The 22,777-nt window shown below is 35.5% G+C and overlaps 1 protein-coding gene across 3 annotated transcripts in view; it reads right to left on the reverse strand.

Moving 5' to 3' along the window:
• Positions 1-22,777, reverse strand: part of sorcs2 (sortilin-related VPS10 domain containing receptor 2) — a 205,584-nt gene that overhangs the window by 139,451 nt on the left and 43,356 nt on the right. For all 3 annotated transcript variants that reach the window (XM_051115694.1, XM_051115696.1, XM_051115695.1), the window contains exon 2: positions 1,912-1,979. In XM_051115694.1, the coding sequence (XP_050971651.1) occupies positions 1,912-1,979 (68 nt within the window). The remainder of the gene's footprint in view (positions 1-1,911; positions 1,980-22,777) is intronic.

Below are 22,777 nucleotides of genomic sequence, written 5' to 3' on the forward strand. Positions count from 1 at the left end.
CTTCTGAGATGGTAAAATTGCACGGTTTGAACAAAGAAACGTACTGTATTTACATCTTACAACCAGGTTTTCTTTCAATAAGAGACCTTTTCCTTAGCCCACAGACAGTCTAAGTCTGTTGGGTGATAAGTGATCTGCGGATGGTCAGAATGTTCGGAATGTTTTGAATCGAATAAAGGAAGACGTCAGTCATATACATTCACTCTCTTTTTACTGGCATATGATCTTTCTCTTTACATGAGCTCTGTCTTTTTGGACAACGGTGTTAAAAGCCATCAGGTCAGACATCAGCCCTCCCTGGCATCAGGAAGTGTTCACACAGAATATATTTTTCCATTCCGTTGGGCTAGATTTCCACTGTTTTTCTAAACAATGTAAACACACACTAGATGGACGAGTTTGAATCTTGCACTTGCGTCTTTTGCAGTATTTCAAGCATGAAAACATTCTAAAAACACAATGCTTAAGTTCAACTTTTGAACTAACGCATCTCAAAACCTTGAGTTTTTTTCCTTTTCTATTGTCCATGTCTCATGTTTTTCAAAGCAAAAATGCATTCTGTGCGAATGGCCTATTATGCGCCACTCTCTATCTTTTTCTTCGTTTCTGTCTCACTCAGATAATTCCATACGCATGTTTCAGTTTTATCATTCATACTGTATTGCAATTACAATTTAATCTAATATGTAACCATTTAAAAAAGTATTATCTGATTAAAGCAGTCATGTTAATAAAGCACTTGCTCTTTTTTAAAACATGAGTAATCTACTAGTATTATCAAGTAATGCATATTTTAATTGTTTGAACAGTATAAGGTGCAGAAATATCATAGACAGTTTTATGATATATTTATACACCATGCTGTTCACATTTCTTTAATAATTTCAGCCCTTGAACAAAAATCACTGCAGTGAAAAACCACCCTGCAAAATACAAAAAATGCAGTTAGCATACTAGGTCCCATTTTATATTAGGTGGCCTTAACGACTATGTACTTAAAATTAAACTAATCATTTGATACAGTGCACATATTGTGTACATACATGTTTTTACATTGTACTTATATTCATAAAAATGCCTGCATGTAATTGCATATGTAATTAATATCTGTAATTACATTTATAGTTACACTGTTGACCCATCTGTTACACCTTAACCCACCCTTAAACCTTCCCATACTACCAAACCTGTCTCTGACCTTACCCGTATCCCACCTCAATAGCAGCAAAGTGTTTTGCAATTCAATATGAACACAGTAAGTACATTGTACTTATTTTTTGATGTAAATGCATTGTAGTTAAGGCCACCTAATATAAAGTGGGACCGCATACTAGATCTTTTATAGTTTGGAAATACACATATTGACATAGTTAATTGGGTATTTCTTAGTATTAAATAATGATCAGATTGAGTACAATCTAAAGAATGTTACTGAGAGGTTGAAAAACATAAAGCTAACTGCATATATTGTAAAGCATATATCTAGCCATTTGATGTCTATACTGTGCATATTGTGGTTTTGTCAAAAACTTCAATTGTTTTGCATTTAGTACCACAAACTGTTAAAAAAGCATCATTTCTGCCCCCGCAAAATTCACACACATGGTTGAAGAGCGATAAGCTTGACTTGATCTGACTGAAGCTTTTGCATTTAATATTTTCCATGAGAAATCTAAAATTGGCGTAAAATAAATCAATAGAAAAGCTTGAAAAAATTCTCAAGGGGAATCTCAAGGGAAAATCATTTGAATTACAAATGATGAGAAAGTGCCACAAGGGATTTTTTTCCCAATCCACCATTAAAAAATTGCTCCTATTGCGACTGAAGTCGTTTTTGTCTCCGATTCTGTAGGTTTTAAGCGTTTGAACCTAATGTGACCTGAAAGGAAAAAAAAAACTTCTGTCACTTACCTCCAAAGGGAACTCTCAAGAACTTTGTTGGAGTCTGCATGGTAATATTTGGTGAGAATGAGGATGACCTGTGAAGAGAAAAAAGCGTCATTACATAATAAATGAAGAAATTGAATTTGCTAAGAAAAAGTTCTGTGAATACAGCAGAGAGACATCAATGCAAGTGTCTAGCTCTTCAGACTTACACAGAAGTACTGTATAATGTGTTTGTGATGTTAGAAACAGCATATGCTAACCTCATTTGACAGATCTATCAAACCGTAACCACTTTATGGACGACATCTTCCAAGCTTCTGCTAATAACTACTATGTTACTCTTTTTTATCTTTAGGACTGACTGCACTGCAAGCAGTTGCTATAGTATTGATGAGCATAGCATGATGCCAAGTTACTTTCTTCAGCTGGCAGCAGGAAGTTAGCAGTATGGAAAAGACTGACAGAAGCTGTTGGCCTTTAATGCTGCAGTCACAGGTTTAAACACTTGTGTGTCAAACAGGAATGTACAACTTAAAATGTAGCCCAATACACTGAAACATTATCTAAAACAGGTTAGCAATTTTACAACCTCTAACTTCATAAAACAAAATAAGTTATTCATAACTGGTCTGGATTAGAATCAACACTGAAATGCCAACTGTTGATGAAAATCAGATTAATTTTAGTGTATTTTAGTCCAAACAGGTACAATTCACAGTTGTAACAAGTCTGAAAATGCACATAGCCACAGCTTGATAATCAGAGTTTAAGTTGGAAGGTTAAAAAAGCTTAAAAAAGCAGCTACCTTGTTGATTAGGCTGCCAGTAATTGCTGTAATCAACACAATACAGACAATGAAATTTACTGTAGCTCCACCACAAGACTCTTTGTGCGATGTGATTCTACTTGCCTTGAAGTATTTTCACAATGAAACCCACTTTAACTCTGTAAAACTGGTTTCAATTCCATGACTTATTGTGTTTGTGTAATGGACAGTAAATGCTTTTTTTTTTTGAGCCTTTAGATATAAAAACACATGACGAATACAAAGTACACACACATACATAAAGTAATGCCTTCCTCTGGTCTCTGGTTGAAGTATGAAAGCCAGGGTGAGGTGTATCCTTAAAGTCTCTCCTATCTTTTATTCATGTTAGTAAGCCGCCTGAGTTTGCAGTAACAAATCAGTAGAGTGTGAGTGAAGGGGGATGACTTGTGTCTGTATGCCTCCTTTATCTTTCTCTGCCGCCTCACACACTGGGTCTCTGACAGCAAAGCCCAGTGGAAAAGCATCGCCATGAAAAGGGGTCAGAGAGATTCAGGGCCGTGGCAGGGTGATTGACAGGTCAGTATTGGAATGTGGCAGGAAGCGTGTGGACCGGGCCAGCCTTGGGCTTTGCTTGGGGGATCGGTTGAGAGGGTTATTGGCCTGAGCTTGTCCCTCCCTTTGCAGACGACAGAGGCGCTAAAGGTCAAAAAGGTGTGAGCAAAAAAGCTGCGCTTTTTTGACAGTATGAAGGTTGTGTATGGCCGAATCGCTATTTTAAGCTTTGTGATTTATGGCAAATCGAACTGTACCAAATTAATTAAAAAGTTATTCCTGCAGTCACGTCAATATCCTGTATTGTAAAAAGTGCACTGCAGTAAAGTCTAATCTCAAGGATTCAGTATATAATTCTTTATTTCCTACTTACAAAAAAGTAATCTGAAAAGCAGTTTTCTAGGTCAAATATTTTTTTGAATAAATTCTTTAAATGATTTTTTTAAAAGAGCTTCTCTGAACAATGAATGATAGAAGTTTAATATAAGCTTGAACACAAGATTCAATGTAATCATTCCTGCAGTTACAGTAATTACTCGTAAAATAAAAATAAATTCCTAAACACTATTATATTCTGTGAAAGAAGTCTCTTAATGTATGTTCAGCAAGGTTGTATTTATTTGATCAAAAATACAGTAAAAACAGTGATAGTGTGAAATTAAAATTCAAATAACTGTTTACTGTCCCTTTTGATCAATTTAATGTATTAGTTCACTTCCAGAATAAAAATGCCCTGATAATTTACTCACCCCATGTCATCATCCATGTCTTTCTTTCTTTAGTTCAAAAAGAAATTAACGTTTTTGAGGAAAACATTCCGGAATTTTTCTCCATATGATGACTTCAATGGTGTCCAAACTGCAGTTTGAACGCAGCTTTTAACGGCTCTACACGATCTCAGCAGAGAAATAAGGGTCTTATCTAGTGAAACGATCAGTCATCTTCTAAAAAAAATAAATGAATAAAAATGTATATACTTTTTAATGCGTCTTTACGCATTGCATAATCACAGTGGAAAGGTCACGTGTGGTTAGTTCTTCGTCTGTGTACTTTAGTTCAAAAAGGTAGGATAGGGCGAAAAAGTCCATCTTATTTTCTCCTCCAAATTCAAAATCATCTGACCTTGTTGTTTAAGCTTTATTGTAAAGGTCGTCTGACTTTCTTTGCACGTTCACTTTGTAAACACTGGGTCGGTACTTCCACCTACGTCAGGCGTGACCTTTTCCAACGTGACTACGTAATGCGTGAAGTCGAGTTAGTGCAAGATGAGCATTTGTGGTTCAAAAATATATAAATTTTAATTTTCTTTAGAAAATGACCAATCGTTTTGCTAGATAAGACCCTTATTCCTCGGCTGAGATTGTGTAGAGCCCTTTGAAACTGCAATTTTGTCCATTGAAGTCCACTATATGGAGAAAGATTCTGGAATGCTTCCTTTAAAAACCTTAATTTCTTCAACTGAAGAAAGAAAAGAAAGATCTTGAATGACATAGGGTTGAGAAAATGATCAAGATCAATCAATTTGTATTCTGGAAGTAAACTAATCCTTGCTAAATAAAAGAATATTATTTCTGTTAGACATATCTTACTGACCCCAAATTTTTAAAGGCAGTGTATAAGTGAGAATTAGACAAACAAACCAAATCAACAATGTTGTCTGTCTATTTGACTGTAATTCTACAAATAGTGCATGTGAATCAGCCCGGTCTTGTACATTTGGTTTTTGGTTTGTGATTTGAGCAAATGCAAGCCATCTGATCATTATCAAAATTGTTTTAACCATGTCTGCTTTTTGTGGTTTATTACTTCACATTATGTTCCTTTCCTTTCTCTTTCTCCATTTTTCTCTTTGTCTATCATCAACTTCCATCAAAACAAATCTGAAAAACATCTCAGGCATCAGCCCCCCAAACATCCTCTTGGCTATTCATGCCCAAATTTGTCAAGAACCTAACTATTTACCAGATGTGATCTGCAACTAATTTAAAGAACCTTTCTCTCTGAATAAAACGAGGCTTACTGTTACTGCAAACACAGCTGTATCTGGAATAATAACTGAGTATCTTTTTCCACTTATGATTTTTAAAGGCCTTACATACTTGGGAATGAATAAAACATTATGAAACAGTGGATGAGTGGTCTACATTCGCTCAACAAGTAAATACCACCAAATAAATACCTCAGCGTGATCACCAACAACTGCGAATCTGCCCTATTCATCAATACAGAAACCATTTTAACAATTCCTTTTGAACCAATTATGCTGAACTTAATCAAACATATTAGCTGTCCGCAGCGCATTTTGGTATCAGGCTACACAGCAAGCAGTTTTCTCAGTCTACCCAGGGGGCCGAGTGCCCCCGCACAGGCGTCAGATGGTGGCCTTTGGAAAAAGTCTGTCTGCACCCAGCTGTCTGCAGTACAACACTAATGAACCACTGGGAGCAAAGCCTTTCACTCACTGACATCATGCAAATACAGTTTGGGGAAAAGAACAACTGATGATCAGCAGCTTAGAGCAAAGCCCATCGAACTCATTACTGACATCAGCATGCACAGAATAATCTTCACATCATTTACTTTGAGCAATAACAAAGCTGACATCAGCTGAGAGTGAAGGGAAGCGACGACTTCCTTAATACACGCACTGCGGTGGCGGCTCCTCAGTTTATCTGTTTACCAAGTGGAAGTGAGAGCAGACGAAGAAATGCGACAGTGAAATCAGTGATATTCATGTTCTAGACTATTTTGAGACAAAAAAAAACCCTCCAAATATTAGGGTACAACGAGGCTAAAGGCACACCCTAAGAAAAAATGTGCTTTTCACTACGCACAAAGAGTACGACTGCAGAAAAATATATACGTTTGTATTGAACATTTATGGAGCAACAGATTTCGTGTGAAAATAAATCATATTTATTTTGTTTAAAAATCATATAAATGTATGAGGTGGCAGGGGGGGCTTTCACCCCACACATCGGGTAAAAGGCTCACCAGCATGGGGTAAAAGGTACACAGTATTGATACACACACTTTAGCTAAAATAATGTTTTTTTTTAATAATGTCTAAGTTAATGCTTGTTCAAAACAAATTGCTTTAGCAAAGTTTACACTATTTTCTGCTTATTTTGATAAATAAAAGAACTAATTTTTGTTCAATAAGTATACTCTCACTAAAATATGTTAATATAAAACATGTATTTTAAAATACAGAAACAAAATCATTTTAAAATGTAAAGATTCTAAAAGCACTGAAGGAGAACCCATAGTAATTTAATATAGATTTACAGTAGTAACAACAAATATTTTATTACATGATATGAATAATAGCATGTTTTTAAATATGATGGTTTCATTCTAAATATGGTGATTATATCTAAGATGGACACCCAACATAATATATGATATTTAGCATCTGAATCTTACAATGTCATGTCAACAAATTGAAGTCAGCCTTACTGTATATATATATATATATATATATATAAATGTATATTATCATGTTAATTATTATGAATTTTAGCCCCAACAGCATTGGTATTTTTACCCCAAATACCATACGTTTACATACTGTTTCGTTACTTAAAAACTGCTGTTTTAATTATGTTTAATTATTTTAATTAACAAAACCGCAAGTCATTAAGAAGACCTATGTCTCAAGATATATTCAAGAATTTTAGTGATTCTCATTTGCTATTTAAATCTGCAATATTTTTAAAACCTCAAATATTAGATCAAGTAAACACAGACTTTGTGCTGCTGCCTGAGAACGCGTCAAGACAAATTTGCACATTTACCTTGAAAAGCGTGTGTTTTGTAAAGTGCTCCGCCACGTTTTTCCTGCCATCTAGTGGTTTAGAGGAAAATAATATCAAAGGCGCCTTTTAACCCAGGGTGCCTTTAGCTCCATTGTACCCTAATACTTTACTAAAAAATGAAAATTCTGTCATTAATTACTCATTTTTGATGAAATTCGAGAGCTTTCTGACCCTGCATAGACCGCAACGCTATGGCCGAGAAAGGTAGTAAGGACATTGTTAAAATAGTCCATGTGACATCAGTGGTTCAACTGTAATTTTATGAAGCTACAGCAATACTTTTTGTGTGCAAAGGAAACTAACAACTTTATTTATCAATTTCTTCTCTTCCGTATCAGTCACTGCCATACATTCCTTAATTTGTGTTCTGAAGATGGACGAAGGTCTTACAGGTTTGGAATGACATAAGGGTGAGTAATTAATTAAACAATTTTCGTTTGTGGGTGAGTGGGTGGCTTTAAGGTCTGTGTCAAGGAGAAATCTGGTTGCATCAAAAGAAAAAAATTCAGAGTTACTGTTGAGTTCTGAAACTAGCATTATGTTTTTCTTGTACAGTAACCTCTTTTATGTGTAAATATAAATAACACTTTGATTTTTCTTTTTTATGATCCCTTCAAAAGACACACACACAATCAAAAGCCAACTTTTATTAAAAACCCATCTTTTAAACAGTGAATTACCGCTTTAAAAAATCTAATGTTGACCAATATCAAACATACAGGTAGTATCAATATATCATGTATCATCTTTAAATTTTATGATTAAAATGTAAACTTTTTAACTGACTGATGAAATGAGAAAAAGTGTGATTGTAAATATAGTTCTCTTCTATACACACTACTTGAGGTGATAGAATATGCTTAACAGCGCTGTGTGCGCTTTAAAAAAGAATAACGGAGACACTGAAGCTTTTCCTCAAACCTCAGCAGAGATGCCTGGGATTTGTCACCATCACTGTCCTGCATAAAAGCAGATAAATGCCTGGAGCATTACACACACAGATTTGGCTTGCCAAGATAGGAAAAGTATAAAAGCGCCTCTTGTAGCCTTTCTCAGCTGCGTCGGAGAAGCCTTTACGCATAAATCATTCATCCATAAGTCAAAAGGGCTTTTTTCTTCAGTGACATAAAATGTTGTCACTAAAGAAAAGGCAGGTCTACAGTTTGTCTCTCCATCTGTTCTGTTGTGAGACGAGGGGTCACAGTTCTGCTGGGGGGAAAACAATTTCTGCTGCTGTGAGTAATGGCGATAGAGGCATGAGGATAGGTAGCCATCAATCAGTCCGCCGCACGGCAAAGACAGACTCTCCATCGGAGACCTTCAGAGGAAAAAGAGCTGTGATCCCAGGGCATTTATACCAACACACTGGCCCTCATCCCAGAATATCAGCTTGGCAAACTGGTTTTAGCTACATCTAAATCTTAGTCTAGAAATATCTTCAGTACATCACATGCTGGGAAAGACTGCAATTTGCTTGAAAGACAGCGAGGACAGGGCCTCCGAATAAGGCTTCTGCAGGGCGTCTTTTATGGACACTATAAATCTGGTACTAATTAGAGGACGAGACAGAGTGCAGGTGCATGAGACACTGAGAATCATAAATAAGAAAAATATGATGTAAATTACTGAAGCAATAATTGCTCTCGCCGACTACGTTTTATAGAGGATATTATAGTTCACAATCGATTCCTTGGATGTGTTGATGTTAGCTTTTTATTGTTTTACAGCCCCTGAAAAAGAAACAAACATCTGAATAGATTTCAACCTTGTTAAAAGGAGACTCTTTGAATAAACTGTGTTTCTTTAGGGATGCATTCAAGTAGGACACAAGGGGGGCCACTGATGAACCGGCTGACCTTCCCATGTCTGTCTGCGGTTGTGTTTCTCCTCCTCCTACTGGCTATGTTGCATGTTTCATTCTCTCATGCCTGAGGTGCTTCAAAACCCAAAGAGAGGACACAGAAATGTATTATTCCAGTCATTTTTTCTCAGCCTGCTCCAAAAACTGCCAGTGCATTTTTAGCAACCCTTCAAAAATGAGCACGGTTTTCCTAAAATTGTGAAATTCTCTCTAAAAAGTGCCACGAGAAAGTTCTCTATCTGTAGCTTTGGGAGAATGCCATTTCTCAGCCAGTTGGTGACATTTATTAGGGAAAAGTCAACCAGCCTGTGACGAGACTTGAATGGACAAACACAATGCCACAAGAGGAACCATTGAAAATGGCACCATGGCAAACATACCACATGTGAACTGTGACTGCACAGAGTACTGACTTCAGTTCACTATTCGACATTCCAATGAACTTGGCGTTTCAATGAAGGGCAGTAAATCAAGTGATAGAGGGGGAAAATAATTCACCGAGTGTGTGCTGAAAGTCATTCTTATAAAGCCAGACGTGGAAATGAATCACTTCGCAAGAATGCGTGATTCCTCAACTAACATATCTGATGCAGTGAGACCACACACGTCGAAAAAGATTCACAGAAAGCCATTCATGATTTAAATGACCGCATATTGTCTCTCAAATTAATGACTGATTGGTTGAAATGGGGATACCAATGACAAATGTGTAATTTACGTTCGTCTGCATGAACTGGCAAGTACTTCAGTTTAAAATGTGACAGATGCTAATCCATCCCAGGCTGATTACCCATAATCCAGTGGAGCGTAGTCTGGGATTTTAGGATGGACCCCTGAAGATTACTTCACACCATCACACAGCTCTCTGCCCCATCAATCACTCGGACTGACTAGGTAATCTCCGAAATGTGAGATTATGAGAGAATTAGTGTACAGATGTGTCTGCAGAAAACGATCTGCTTAAATCAAGAAGGTTAGCTAACCAAAAGCAAGTAGGCAAAGCACTTTCAAAAGAAACTTCCAAGAAAATTAACATAATGTCATACTTTACAATGTTGAGTTCATGTTAAAGTATAATTAGAAATGTAATGTGCAATTAAAATGCAATTATGTTTGAGAACAACCTGCAGCTACATATTTTATTCTTACTGCCATAGCAATTAATTACAATAATCAGCGATACAGCGACTCCCTAATTGCAAAGGCTTAAATAAGTACAATGCTTGAAACTCTATTCTATACTGTTTTTTAAAAAGCACATGAAAAACAAATGAACAGAAACTGTGGTTTTATGTCCTAAGGGCTAGTCTGAGAAGACTTCGCTGTGTAGCATTCGCTCTGTATGACAGGACTTGTCACATGAAGTCTAAAAACAAAAAAGTCACACCTGCTAATTTAAAAACCAGTCTCACTGGATTTTTTTTCTATGATTGTTTCTTATGGAAGCCTGTTTCTATCACTGAATAAAAAATAAAGAAGGTAACTGCGACTTTTTCATCTCGCAATTCTGACTTTTTTCTTCCAAAAGTTTACATCTTGCTTCTGACTCTTTTTCTCAGAGAAAAGTCAGAACTGTGAGAAAGAAACTCACAATTCTGAAAAATGCAAGAAATATAAACACAATTCTTTGTGTGTTTATCTCACAATACGAGTTTATGTTCTGACTTTATAACATCCATCTCCGAGTTAAGTCAGAATGGTGAGATATAAACTCACAATTCTGAGAACATATCAGTCTTTTTTTCCTCAAAATTGGACTATGCAGCTCGAGTTTATATCTCACAATTCTAAGAAAAAAAAGTCAGAAAAATATCCAAATTGTGGGATACAAACTCGTAATTGCGAGTTACAAAGTCAGAATTGTGAGACATAAATCTCCCAATTTTGAGAAAAGTCTTTTTTTTTTCAGTCAGAATTGTGCGATTGTGACTTTTTTCTCAGAATTTGTGATATAAACACAATTGCGAGAAATAAAGTCAGAATTGAGAGTTTTGAGAGTTTATATATCTTAATTCTGACTTTTTGTTAGAATTGTGAGATATAAACTCGAGCTGCATAGTCCAATTTTGAGGAAAAAAAGACTGATATGTTCTCAGAATTGTGAGTTTATATCTCATCATTCTGACTTAACTCGGAGATGGATGTTATAAAGTCAGAACATAAACTCGTTGACTTTTTTCTCAGAATTACGAGTTTATATCTCACAATTCTAACAAAAAGTCAGAATTAAGATATATAAACTCTCAAAACTCTCAATTCTGACTTTATTTCTCGCAATTGTGTTTATATCACAAATTCTGAGAAAAAAGTCACAATCGCACAATTCTGACTTTATAACTCGCAATTTGTAGTTTGTATCACACAAATCTGAGAAAAAAGTTTTTGAATTCTGACTTCATTTCTCAGAATTGTGACTTTATTTCTCAGAATTGTGAGTTATTATCTCATAATTATGACTTTATAACACAATTTGTAGAGTTTGTGTCACTCAATTCTGAGGAAAAAAGTCTGAATTTGCAAGATGCAAACTCGCAATTCCAAGAAAAAAAGTAAGAATTGCGAGAAATAAACTCGCAATTGCAAGAAAAAGTCTGAACTGCGAGATACAAACTCAGAATTGTGAATTGTTATCTTGCAACTGACTTTCTCGCAATTGCAAGAAAACAATTCACAATTCTGAGTTTCTTCTCACAATTGCGAGTTTGCATCTCACAATTCAGACTTTTTTTGCGAGACACAAACTCATATCTCTGTATAAACTGTGAGTTTATATCACACAATTTTGACTTCATTTCTCAGAATTGCGAGTTATCATCTCATAATTAAATAACACACAATTGCGAGTTTTTTATCTCATAACTCAGAATGGCGAGATGTAAACTTGCAATTGCGAGAAAAAAGTCAGAATTCTGGGATAAAAATCACAATTACCTTTTTAATTTTTTATTTAGGGGTGGAAGCGGTCTTCCATAGTGTCTGGCACAGAATACTGTTCCAAAAAAAATGTTTTTTTTTTCTTAAAGAAATTAAAACTTCTATTTTATTATTTTATTCAGGATGCATTAAATGGATCGAATTTACAAAAAAATCTATTTAATTTAATATAATAATTCTAGGTAGAAAAATGTATCACAGTTTCCACTATTTTTTTTTCAACACTGATAAAACTCAACAAATACAGTTTGTAATATTTCACAATATTACAGTTTTAATGTATTTTGAAAAAATGTTATCAACCTCGAAGAAAATATTACAGACACTGTAAGAATGGTTGTGTATCTTGTTCCACTTTGACACAATCTATTATACATTTCCTGTACTGACTGCCAATAAACAGCCGGCATTTGAGTGACACGTACAAACAGCTGATGCAGGGAATGCAGAGAAAGAGTGACCACAGACCCACTGTCCAGCTGTGTTGTTTCCTCCCAGTGATTTTATTCCCATCACACCCAGTAAATCCAGCCAAACTGTTGAATCTGAGAGAAAATATAAACAAAAGCGAAAGCACAGAGTGTCCAACTGTGAGTGTTGCGTGCATGTGTTTGAGACGTGATTGAATGGCCTGCAACGGTGCATTGATGAACTAAGAGGAAAAGTAGGCTTATAATGAACTCTGCAGATAGAAGATCTGGCAAGGCCTCCTGGCATGCTGACAGTGGAGGCTTTTCTCAGCCAGACACAGCGAGAGAGGCTCATAGTGGACACAGCTGTTATTACTGGCATAACAGCTGTCACCTTTGCAACACAGTAATCCTTTTCCTTTATGCTGTAATAATCTTCCCATGCATCTCCATTGTTCTGCTTACATCTACCCCTCACCCACAACTATCTTTTGTTTTGGTAGATTATTGCCTCCGCACGGCAATGATTCCTCTTTGACGATACATTTCCATCTATATTTCTTTCTGACATTCTTTAAATCCGACATGATCCCAATATCATTCTTCCGCTGAAACTGTCCTGTCTCATTATCAGCATTCAGAGCCCGAAGCTTCTTCCTGACAACTTTGGCAATGTTATCTGTCTTCGCTTATTTGTGTACTTGTGTGGAGTGAACAGAGAACAGATAACTTTTATCTCGGATATAAAGGATGAAGTTCTGAAGCTGTGGGACTAGGCCAGGATCGAACTGAAATGAATACATTACGCATAACTACTAAAGGTCCAGACTTTACAACAAAGCTTCGCGTGCTGGTTTTGCACTCTTTGTTTAGGCTTTGAAAACTGGTTGTCTTAAAAAGCAGTGGAATGTGAACCCCATTCCGTCTGAGACCCCTTAAGGCGGGCCGCATAAAGCTGCACGCTCCACTGAAGCGATGTGCAATGGCACTCCTTAACAAATATGTTCGCAGTTCGCCAGGTTTCAGTCAAACATATAAATTCACAGATAATAACTGGAATGGAACAATTACCATTAAAGGTCAAAGAAACAAAAGAAACAAAACAAACTCGTGGGGTAGAAATTGTGAGTGGGACCAGAACAAGACATTAACAAAGGGAAAAACAAACAAAGAGACAAAAGAGGACAGAAGAGATAAAGTAAATAATGGCAAATTACTGCTTGACTTTCAATACAAATAAATTTGCACAGTAATAAACACATTAAGTATGTTAATCTGTGACACCACAGTGTTTAAGATTCAGTCAGATACATTTAGATGCAATCAATAATCTCTAAAATGGATGGCAATCTGTAAAAGAGATTATTTTCATTGCAGTTATTAATATTAAACATTTACTAACCGGGGTGGTCCTAAATATATACAGTTAAAGTCAAAAGTTTACATACACGTTGCATAATCTGCAAATTATTTACCAAAATAAGAGGGATCATACAAAATGCATGTTATTTTTATTTAGCACCGAACAGAATGAAGATGTGTACATTTTTCTTATTTTATTTCACAATATCTTTTTCACTTAGTACTGCCCTTCAGAAGCTACAGAAGATACGTAAATGTTTCCCAGAATACAAAATAAGTTAAATTTACCCTGATCTTCAAATTCAGAAAGTTTTCACTGCCAGTTCTTAATGCATCACATTTCCATCTGAAGCATCAGTGAGCGTTTGAACCTTCTGTAATAGTTGCATATGAGTCCCTCAGTTGTCCTCAGTATGAAAAGATGGATCTCAAAATCATAGAGTCATTGTTGGAAAGGGTGCAATACACAAATACACAAAAATGCTGAAAAATCTAAGAATTTGTTTAAAGAACAGCCGACTGTTCTGGACAAACAAGGGACTCATAAACAACCAAAAAAAAAAAAAAAAAAAACAGCTATGGATCATTCAGGTAACAACACAGTATTAGGAATCAAGTGTATGTAAACTTTTGAACAGGGTCATTTTTATAAATTCAATTATTATTTTCTCTTGTGGACTTTATGTAACCGTATTTTATGTGAAATATCTTATTAAGGTCAGTACTAAATAAAAAATAACATACATTTTGTATGATCCCTCTTATTTTAGTAAAATAATTATCATTTTGCAGATTCTGCAAGGTGTATATGTAAACTTTTGACTTCAACTGTATATCACTGACCCAAACGGGTAGTGAACAGTAGTGTATGAAGGCGGACAATTACACTGACCCATTATAATCAAATGATAATAATTCCTTGAATTAAACACCAGTAATAGTTGAACTGTATGAATTATGATGGAATTAAAAAAAACTCGGCTATATTTAATTTACTCAGCTATATTTAAAAGAAAAGCCAATAGCTTCAAATGACATGAGAAAACACAAATCCTCCGATATAAACACCCACAATGTTTGCTTTCACCTCTAATCTTTTCCAAACAAAGCAAAAATCATTGCCTCAGTTAACAGTCTTCTTTGATGTGGGCTGATGCTGTCTCAAGAACTCTAGATTGGCCATGAACATATGAAACTATTACTTCAACGTGAGCCTTTATCTGGATTAGGGGAAATTACACTGACCACTAGAAAGGAATCCATCTGATGAGAGAGTAATTAAGACGGATATGCTGACCACACAAGGTTTAGAGGAGAGCAATGTAAACATGTTGAGTATAGAGAGATCTCTGAAGCCCAGCCTAATGCTCTCATGGCTAATTGAATCAAGTATTTTTTGGCCTCTTCGCATCATTAAACGGTGCACACGAGCCTGTCTGACTCCCAAGAGTACAGCATCTCACTGCTACCCTCTCAACCAAAAAACTTTCCTTTCACTTTACTTTTCTTCATATTCTTTTCAGCATCTCACTGGTGGTTCTAACTATTATCAGTTAATTCATTTAAATCCATTTAATCCACATAAACAAATAATCCATTTATTAAAGGGATAGTTCACCCAAAAATGAAAACGACCCCATGATTTAATCACCCTCAAGCCATCCTAAGTCTATATGACTTTCTTCTTTTAGACGAATACGTTCAGAGTTATATTAAAAAAAAGTCTTGGCTCTTGCAAACATTACAATGACAGTGAATAGGTGTTGAGATTTTGAATGTCACTAAAGTGCATCCATCCATCACGAACGTGGTAGCGAACACAGAAGTGCAGTGGAGAGCACCAAACAAAACACTGGTCATGAATGAGAAGTACAAAACAAGGATTCATAAAGAAAGATGTCGACGGCTTCGATAGAAGCCATGAAGAGACTGGTGTTTCTTCGCTGTAAACAAAACTTGGTTCCAACGAGACTAGCGTATTCTCACCAGAGCTTACGCTACGCCTACATCCTACATCATCTGTTGGAACGCCACTCTTTTGTAAATGCGCATACAACAGTTTGCGGAAGCTAGAGATTACGGTTTATAAAGTTTTATATATGGATGTTATTCCTACACAAACTAATTGATTTGATTCTGAAGGCCTTTATTAACCCCCCAGAGCCGTGTGGAGTACTTTTTATGATGGATGGATTCACTTTATTAGACTCCAAATCTCAACAGCCATTCACTGCCAATATAAAGCTTGGAAGAGCCAGGACATTTCTAAATATAACTCTGATTGTATCCGTCTGAAAGGAGAAAGCCATATGCACCAGGATGGCTTGAGCATGAATAAATAATGGGGTAATTTTCATTTCTGAGTAAACTATCCCTTTAAATAGAAATTCACCCTTATTTTGTTCTAAACCTGCATGACTTTCTTTCTTCTGTGGAGTACAAAAGAAACAAGAACTTTTATTGTATGGACCAAAAAAACACTTTTTAAAACAGCTTTTTTTATGTTCCACAGAAGAAACAAAGTCATACAGGGTTTGAACAACATGAGGCTGAGTAAATTATAACAATTTTAATTTTTGAGTGAACTGTACCTATTTCTCAAGCTACAGAATTTTAGGTTCCTTTGCATGTTCACATTATGGCCTCTTAGACTCTCCTATCACATGGCACGGAAAAATAAATGGTGTTAGATATTTGTTTTAACTGGCTGAAGAGTATCTGCTATGTTTACTGGCAAGCAGTACTTTGTAAATGTGTGACCACCCTGTTTCCAGTATGTTTCAAGGTGGTCAGCCTTTGTATAAATTGAACAAATGCTAAAAAAGAAAAGAGACCCAAACAAGACCAAATACCAGCTTTGACCTGAGTCAGATTTCTTTGCAGTGTGAGTCCATGTGACTGATCAATGTCAATGTCAATATCAATGTCAATCTTTCCTGACTTTTCTTTTTATATGTACTTTGCTGCTTCTAGTTAGTCATTTCTCCATTGTGAAAAAAGAATGGTCTCAGGTAAAACAGCTTTCATTTGCTCTTGGGTGAAACCGCTCTCATTAGTTGTCAGGTGAATCGGTCCTCTTACATGCTGAGCAGGCTACACTGCTCCGTAGCAATTTATTTCAGTGCCATTAGAATACAGAACCACAGGGACTGTAAGTTCATGGAAAAACTGAAAGACTTTCATAATGGCTGTTACATCTCAGTTACCTGATTGCTTGGACAGTCTTATAACAAAGTGGAAAAAAATAATGTTGAGTTTAGAGAAAAGAATAGATAAAGAGAACCAGCCTTGAGGAACTGAGCTCATGCATGATAGTTGTCACAGAGTCCCAAAATGTATAATTCATCCAGAGCAGGACTAGGATTTTCTGAATCACAGACAACACATGGAATCAATCCTAACAGGAACAGAGATCATGTTGTTATGGCATTAGTAAGAGAAAAAACAGCAAAGGCTTTGATATTTGAAAATAAAATAAATACTTTGTCTAAATGTCTAAATGCTAACTCTAAATATTAATATACTGTACAGATTTCTTATAGTAATTAATGGCTGTTATTAAGTTTGGAGTCTGTAAGCTTTTATTTTAACTGTAGCTAAATTAATACTTTTAATTAGCAAAGATGCATGACATTTACAGTAAGTGAATGTAATCATTTTACATTGTTACAAAATAAAATCTTCAACACGTTTATTCATTCAAAAATCCTGAAAAAAAGTGATACTGAAGACTGACATAATGGCTGCTGACAATCCAGCTCTGTCATCACAGGAATAAACAATAATAATATTTCACGTAACTCTTTTTTTAATGGTACAGTTTATGCATTTTTTACATGTAAATGGAATTGTGTTTGATGCTATTCATTACTGGTGGTTTTTATCAGTAGACCAGATTATCGATTGATAATCGACCTCAACAACTAAATCTTAATGATAGCAAAATGAATCTTTACAACACTGTAAAGCCATTGTAGAGGGACAGAATGAAGGTTGCAGGAAGTTCAGGCACTGATACTCCTTCATGTTACAGTAAGTATGAGCATTTGTTTTGGGTGGTGCCTTTCTAACTAACTGAATAGATGAATTAAGAATCTCCAGGAACAGATCTAACTTCAAACATAATAGTATGCACAAAACCGCAAAACACCATCATAAAAGGATAAAATATTACTATTTTAAAGTATAGGAAACCAAAAGAGTTACTCATATAAAAGAAATTCATATAAGCCAATGCTGAGTAACAGCCAAGTGAATCATACACACACACACACAAAAATGGATCACTACCATAAGCATAACCCTCATAACACACCACGTTTACAAGATTTTATATAATAAAAATACACTGACAACATCTGTTAATGCAAAAGCACATGGAACAGGTATACTTTACTTCAGCTTGTAACAACACCGTCTTGTAAAATCATCACATTTACCATGAACCACAACTGGGTCTAACTTTATAGACCACCACAGTAACAACCAGGGGAGTCTTGAGTTTAACTTAAACTTGAGTTTAATAAACTTCTAAAAAGCAAAACAAAACTTATGCCATCAGATAGTTGCATGACTTAAAGCCAAAACAATGCTTCAGCATATCGCTGACATCCATTGGAGGAGCCCCAGAGCCAAGCAGAGCTGACCTTATCAAAAAAGCAACAAACAGAGAAGTGCTGTCAGACCTAAAAATAAGCGAAGGTCTGAGTCTGACAGTAACGGTTAGGACTCCAGTAGTAGAGAAGAAAGATGTTTTTTTTAGTTCTTATGGACCACAGGTAAACTAAGTGCATATTTAAGCAGAGGCTTGATTAAGATAATTTTGATTTGTAAAGGGTTGAGACAATTCGAGATTGGTAATAGCAAAATATCCCCAAATAATTATTGTATCCACCTTATTTTTTCCCATAAGAGCGGGTGCAGCCATTTGTAAATTTTAAGGGTATGGCTCCTGGTCTTATCTGTGTCCAGCTATTTTTAGCTGTAGAAAACAGCTCGTTTTGCTGCTTGATATCACAAACTAGTGTGTCTTACCTTTTTATTTGAATGTATTATCTTAATTATGAACAAACGGGTTTGTAGTGCAAACAGTTTTACAGTTTACTGCACGTTGTTATTCTTCTTGTTATTTCCCTATAGCGGCTAATGAACCGGATGTCTCGCTCTCACCCAAAGGCTTATTTCTGCATTGAATAATAAGGTACTTCTAAAAAATGAATATTTTTATTTTGCAAGTACAATCTGAAAATATCCAAAGTGACACTAAAGACATTTATAATGTTACAAAAAAAATTATATTTCAAATAAATGCTAATCTTTTGAATGCTTAAATCATCAAACAATCATGGAAAATGTTACGGTTTTAACCAAAATATTAAGCCGCTCAAATGTTTTTAGCATCTTGAGCACTAAATCAGTCTGTCTAAATGAGTTCTGAAGAATCACATGACACTGAAGACTGCTGAAAATTCAGCTTTGCCATTACAGGAATATATTGCAGTTAAAAAAAAAATACACAACAGCTCTAAAAGGGCCCTCACACCCGGAGCTTTAGGAAAACAGCAAACGGTGGGCAATACGCATTTAAAGGGGTAAATATACAGTAGGAGGAATATGTCAAAGTCATTTGTATGTGCCTAACTTCTTCCTGCCAGCTGGTTGCACAATGACTATAACTAAATATTGGCATGTAGATAATTCAGACCAAGTCTCTTATTAAACATGAAGTTTGGTGCAGACTGAACATGGTATGTTTGAGTGAGTGTAAAACATGACATTTCCTGTTGCCAACAGGTGGCGCTATGGTTATAACTGAATATTGGCAGAACTCTTATCAAACAAGAAATTTAGGGCAGTTTGGACATTGCATGTTTTAGTTCATGTAAAACAAGTCATTTCCTGTTGCCAGCAGGTGGCGCTATAATTATAACTGAATATTAGCCTTTGTTCAGGCCAGGACTCCAATCAAATGTGTGAAGTTTGGGGCAGATTGAACATTGTATGGAACAGGAGTTATAACAATTTCCTGTTTCAAGGCAAAACGTCAAAATTTGTCAGGCCACCACGGACATACTGAATTTAGTGTTGTTCTGATTTAATCTCTAGGAGGAGTTTGAAAACCCAAAATAACTGACTTCCTGTTGGATTTCGGATTTTGCTCCAAGAGACGTTTTTGTAGATATTGGTCTGTTACATGTGTCTACCGAATTTCGTACATTTAGGTGAAACGTACTGTAGTGTGAGGGGCACTTTGTTAAATGTGTATAGGTGGTGCTACTGAGCCATTTTGCCATACCCACTTCTGAAACTCATATCAAATGTAAATTTTTACCAGTTCTGATGCATGTGAAAAGTTTAATGAGTTTTTGAGCATGTTTAGCACCTCAAAGCATGTTTGAGCACCTCAAAAATGTGATTTTTTTTTTTTTTTTGCAGAAGAATAAGAAACAGAGCAATTCCAATAGGGTCCTCCCACTGCGATGCTTGGGCCCTAAATATTTCTGATTTGTTTTGTTTTGTTTTTTGTATCAAATCAATGCATCCTTTGTGAACATAAGAAACTTCTTTCAAAAAAATGTTGAACTCCAAACTTTAGAATAGTAGTGTATTTGACTTGACACCCAGGACAAATGTACAGCAACTCTGCAAAATTGATAAAACTTCACAGTTTCTCCATTTATTTCCCTCCACTGATCTGCCGCAAACTCTTGTAAGTACGTCGCAAACATCAGTGTTGTGAGAGAACACATTACTTCAACAGATGAAATAGTAGAGGGCACAAGAGAGAGAGTGACAGAAAAAGGAAAAAGAGAAACTCCAGCCGAGTGAGTGAGTAAATGAATGAGCAAGTGAACAAATGAGAAAGAGGGCAGAAAAATAGGCAGAGGGTGAGAGCTTGGCCTTCCAAAGACCTTACATAATGACTCTCATTTGAAAAGCAGAACACATTGCCTTATTCAGTGAACTTTAATGACACGAACGCAATGAGAGAGTATCGCACAAACACTGTGTGTATCTCACAGGCTGAATGTTCATATCTAAAACTGCAACGGGTTTATCATGCGGGGGTGAAGGAAAAGAGAGCCTCTCGTTTATTCTTTCGCTAAACCTTTTTGACAATCATCTAGCTGAAATCGCATCCTGAAGCACTCTTTCCATCTTCTAAAGAGGACTGATAGCACACATAGTAAAGGTACTAGGTTTAAACAGAAATTTGATTAATGGCTGGTTTTATAAATATTCATTGCCAAATGCAATTGCTTTCATGGAAGGTACCCAGATTTGCGGCTGATTTGATGATGAACTGACATATTTTCCTTTTAATGACACTGAAGAATACTTTCAAGTCTATAAACTTTATTCCATCAGCAGGTCATGACAGAAAACAAAACAAAAATCAGACCTCTGCAAGGTTACATAACGAGGAGGCTCTATATTGTGTTTCTTAGCCAGTGTTAACTTTCCACAGATAATGATGATTGATCTTCGGTCAGCGAGGCGAAAGGTTCCCATGGCGATTCACGTCAACACAACCATAATCTGTTATATGACACCAGGGGAGAGAAGACATTATTACAGGGCTTTTACGGAGAGAAATGGCCTCTGGGAGAGTCATAATGGGAGGACGTCCAAACCAGTAGCACTCAGCGGACTATGTGTGTTGTATATATTGTACATTACTGTGTACAGTCTATGTCAGAGCATAATAAATCAGCCAGATACACTCGCACATCTACAGCAGTCCATCTTTAAATAGGACTTTTTTTCCCCTATATATAGGATGTATCTACACACATTCAACTGGACAGTGATCATCAAAATGTTAAATTTCAGGTGGACAGGAATGGACAAAAATAAATAAATAAATGAATACCAAAGAGAACAATCTAATCCGTAAATCTAGGTGAGTAATGAAATTGAAGGCTAGCTGGAAATAGTAACAAATCGCTGTTGTGCTTTTTCCCTGAAGTGTCTAGCGATGAAACACAATTTAATAATCTACACTGTGTTCTAACAGACTAAACAAAAGCTTTATTCTACATCTGATTAACAGATGTGGACTGAAAAAGTAAGTGATGTTGCCATGGGCCAAGAGAGTCTCATAAACCGTCATATACAAGGTCCATAACACACATCTTGCTTATTGCTTTTATAAAATACCGCTAACAGCCATATGGTATAGAACAGCAATTTTCAATAAATAGTTCCATTTATTAATAACAACGACTGGAATAAACTATTCTTTCGCCAAGTAATACAGTTCATAATCTAACTGCACACAGTTAACAGTTGCCAAATAACGCAGAGATTTGGCACATTCATGTAGAATGTGCAGTCACAGATGTGCATTTACAGTGTTGAGGAGAAACTAGTTAGATGTAATGGAATTATGTAATTTAATTACAACATAAATGTAACTGTAATCTTTTAGTTACTGAAAAAATGTGCAATTAAATGACATTTAAAGTGGGTGAATATTTTCACACACATACGGATTTGATTGATTTCTTTCCTGCAAACTGCATTGACTGTTCGAAAATATGAGACTTATTTGATAACTGTTTAATTTTCTATTTGGGTTTGTGTATAGGCTTTTGAACAGTAAGATTTTTTAATGTTTTTTAAAGAAGTCTCTTTTGCTCACCAAGCCTGCATTTATTTGATCCAAAGTACAGGAAAAACAGTACAATTTTGAAAGATTTTTACTATTTAAAATAACTGCTTTCTATTTGAATATATTTTAAAATGTAATTTATTCCTGTGATTTCAAAGCTGAATTTTTAGCATTATTACTCCAGTCACATGATCCTTCAGAAATCATTTTGATATTCTGATTTGCTGCTCAAAAACATTTATTATTATTATGTTTTTGAAAACATATGAAAATATTTTTTTCAGGTTTCTTTGATGAATAGAAAGTTCAGAAGAACTGCATTTATCTGAAACAGAAATCTTTTGTAACATTATAAATGCCTTCATCATCACTTCTGATCCATTTAAGACATCCTTGCTAAATACAAATATTCATTTCTATAATCCCCTATACTTTTTAATATATATTCAAATAAATTTTATAATATAATATCTTAAAAATGTTACTGCCTTTGCTGTATTTTTGATTCAAGTAAATGCAGATTTGGTCAGCAGAAAAGACTTCTTTAAAAAACAAAAATCTTACTGTTCA

Source organism: Labeo rohita, chromosome 7, assembly GCF_022985175.1.
Source record: "Labeo rohita strain BAU-BD-2019 chromosome 7, IGBB_LRoh.1.0, whole genome shotgun sequence".
Lineage (NCBI taxonomy): Eukaryota > Metazoa > Chordata > Actinopteri > Cypriniformes > Cyprinidae > Labeo > Labeo rohita.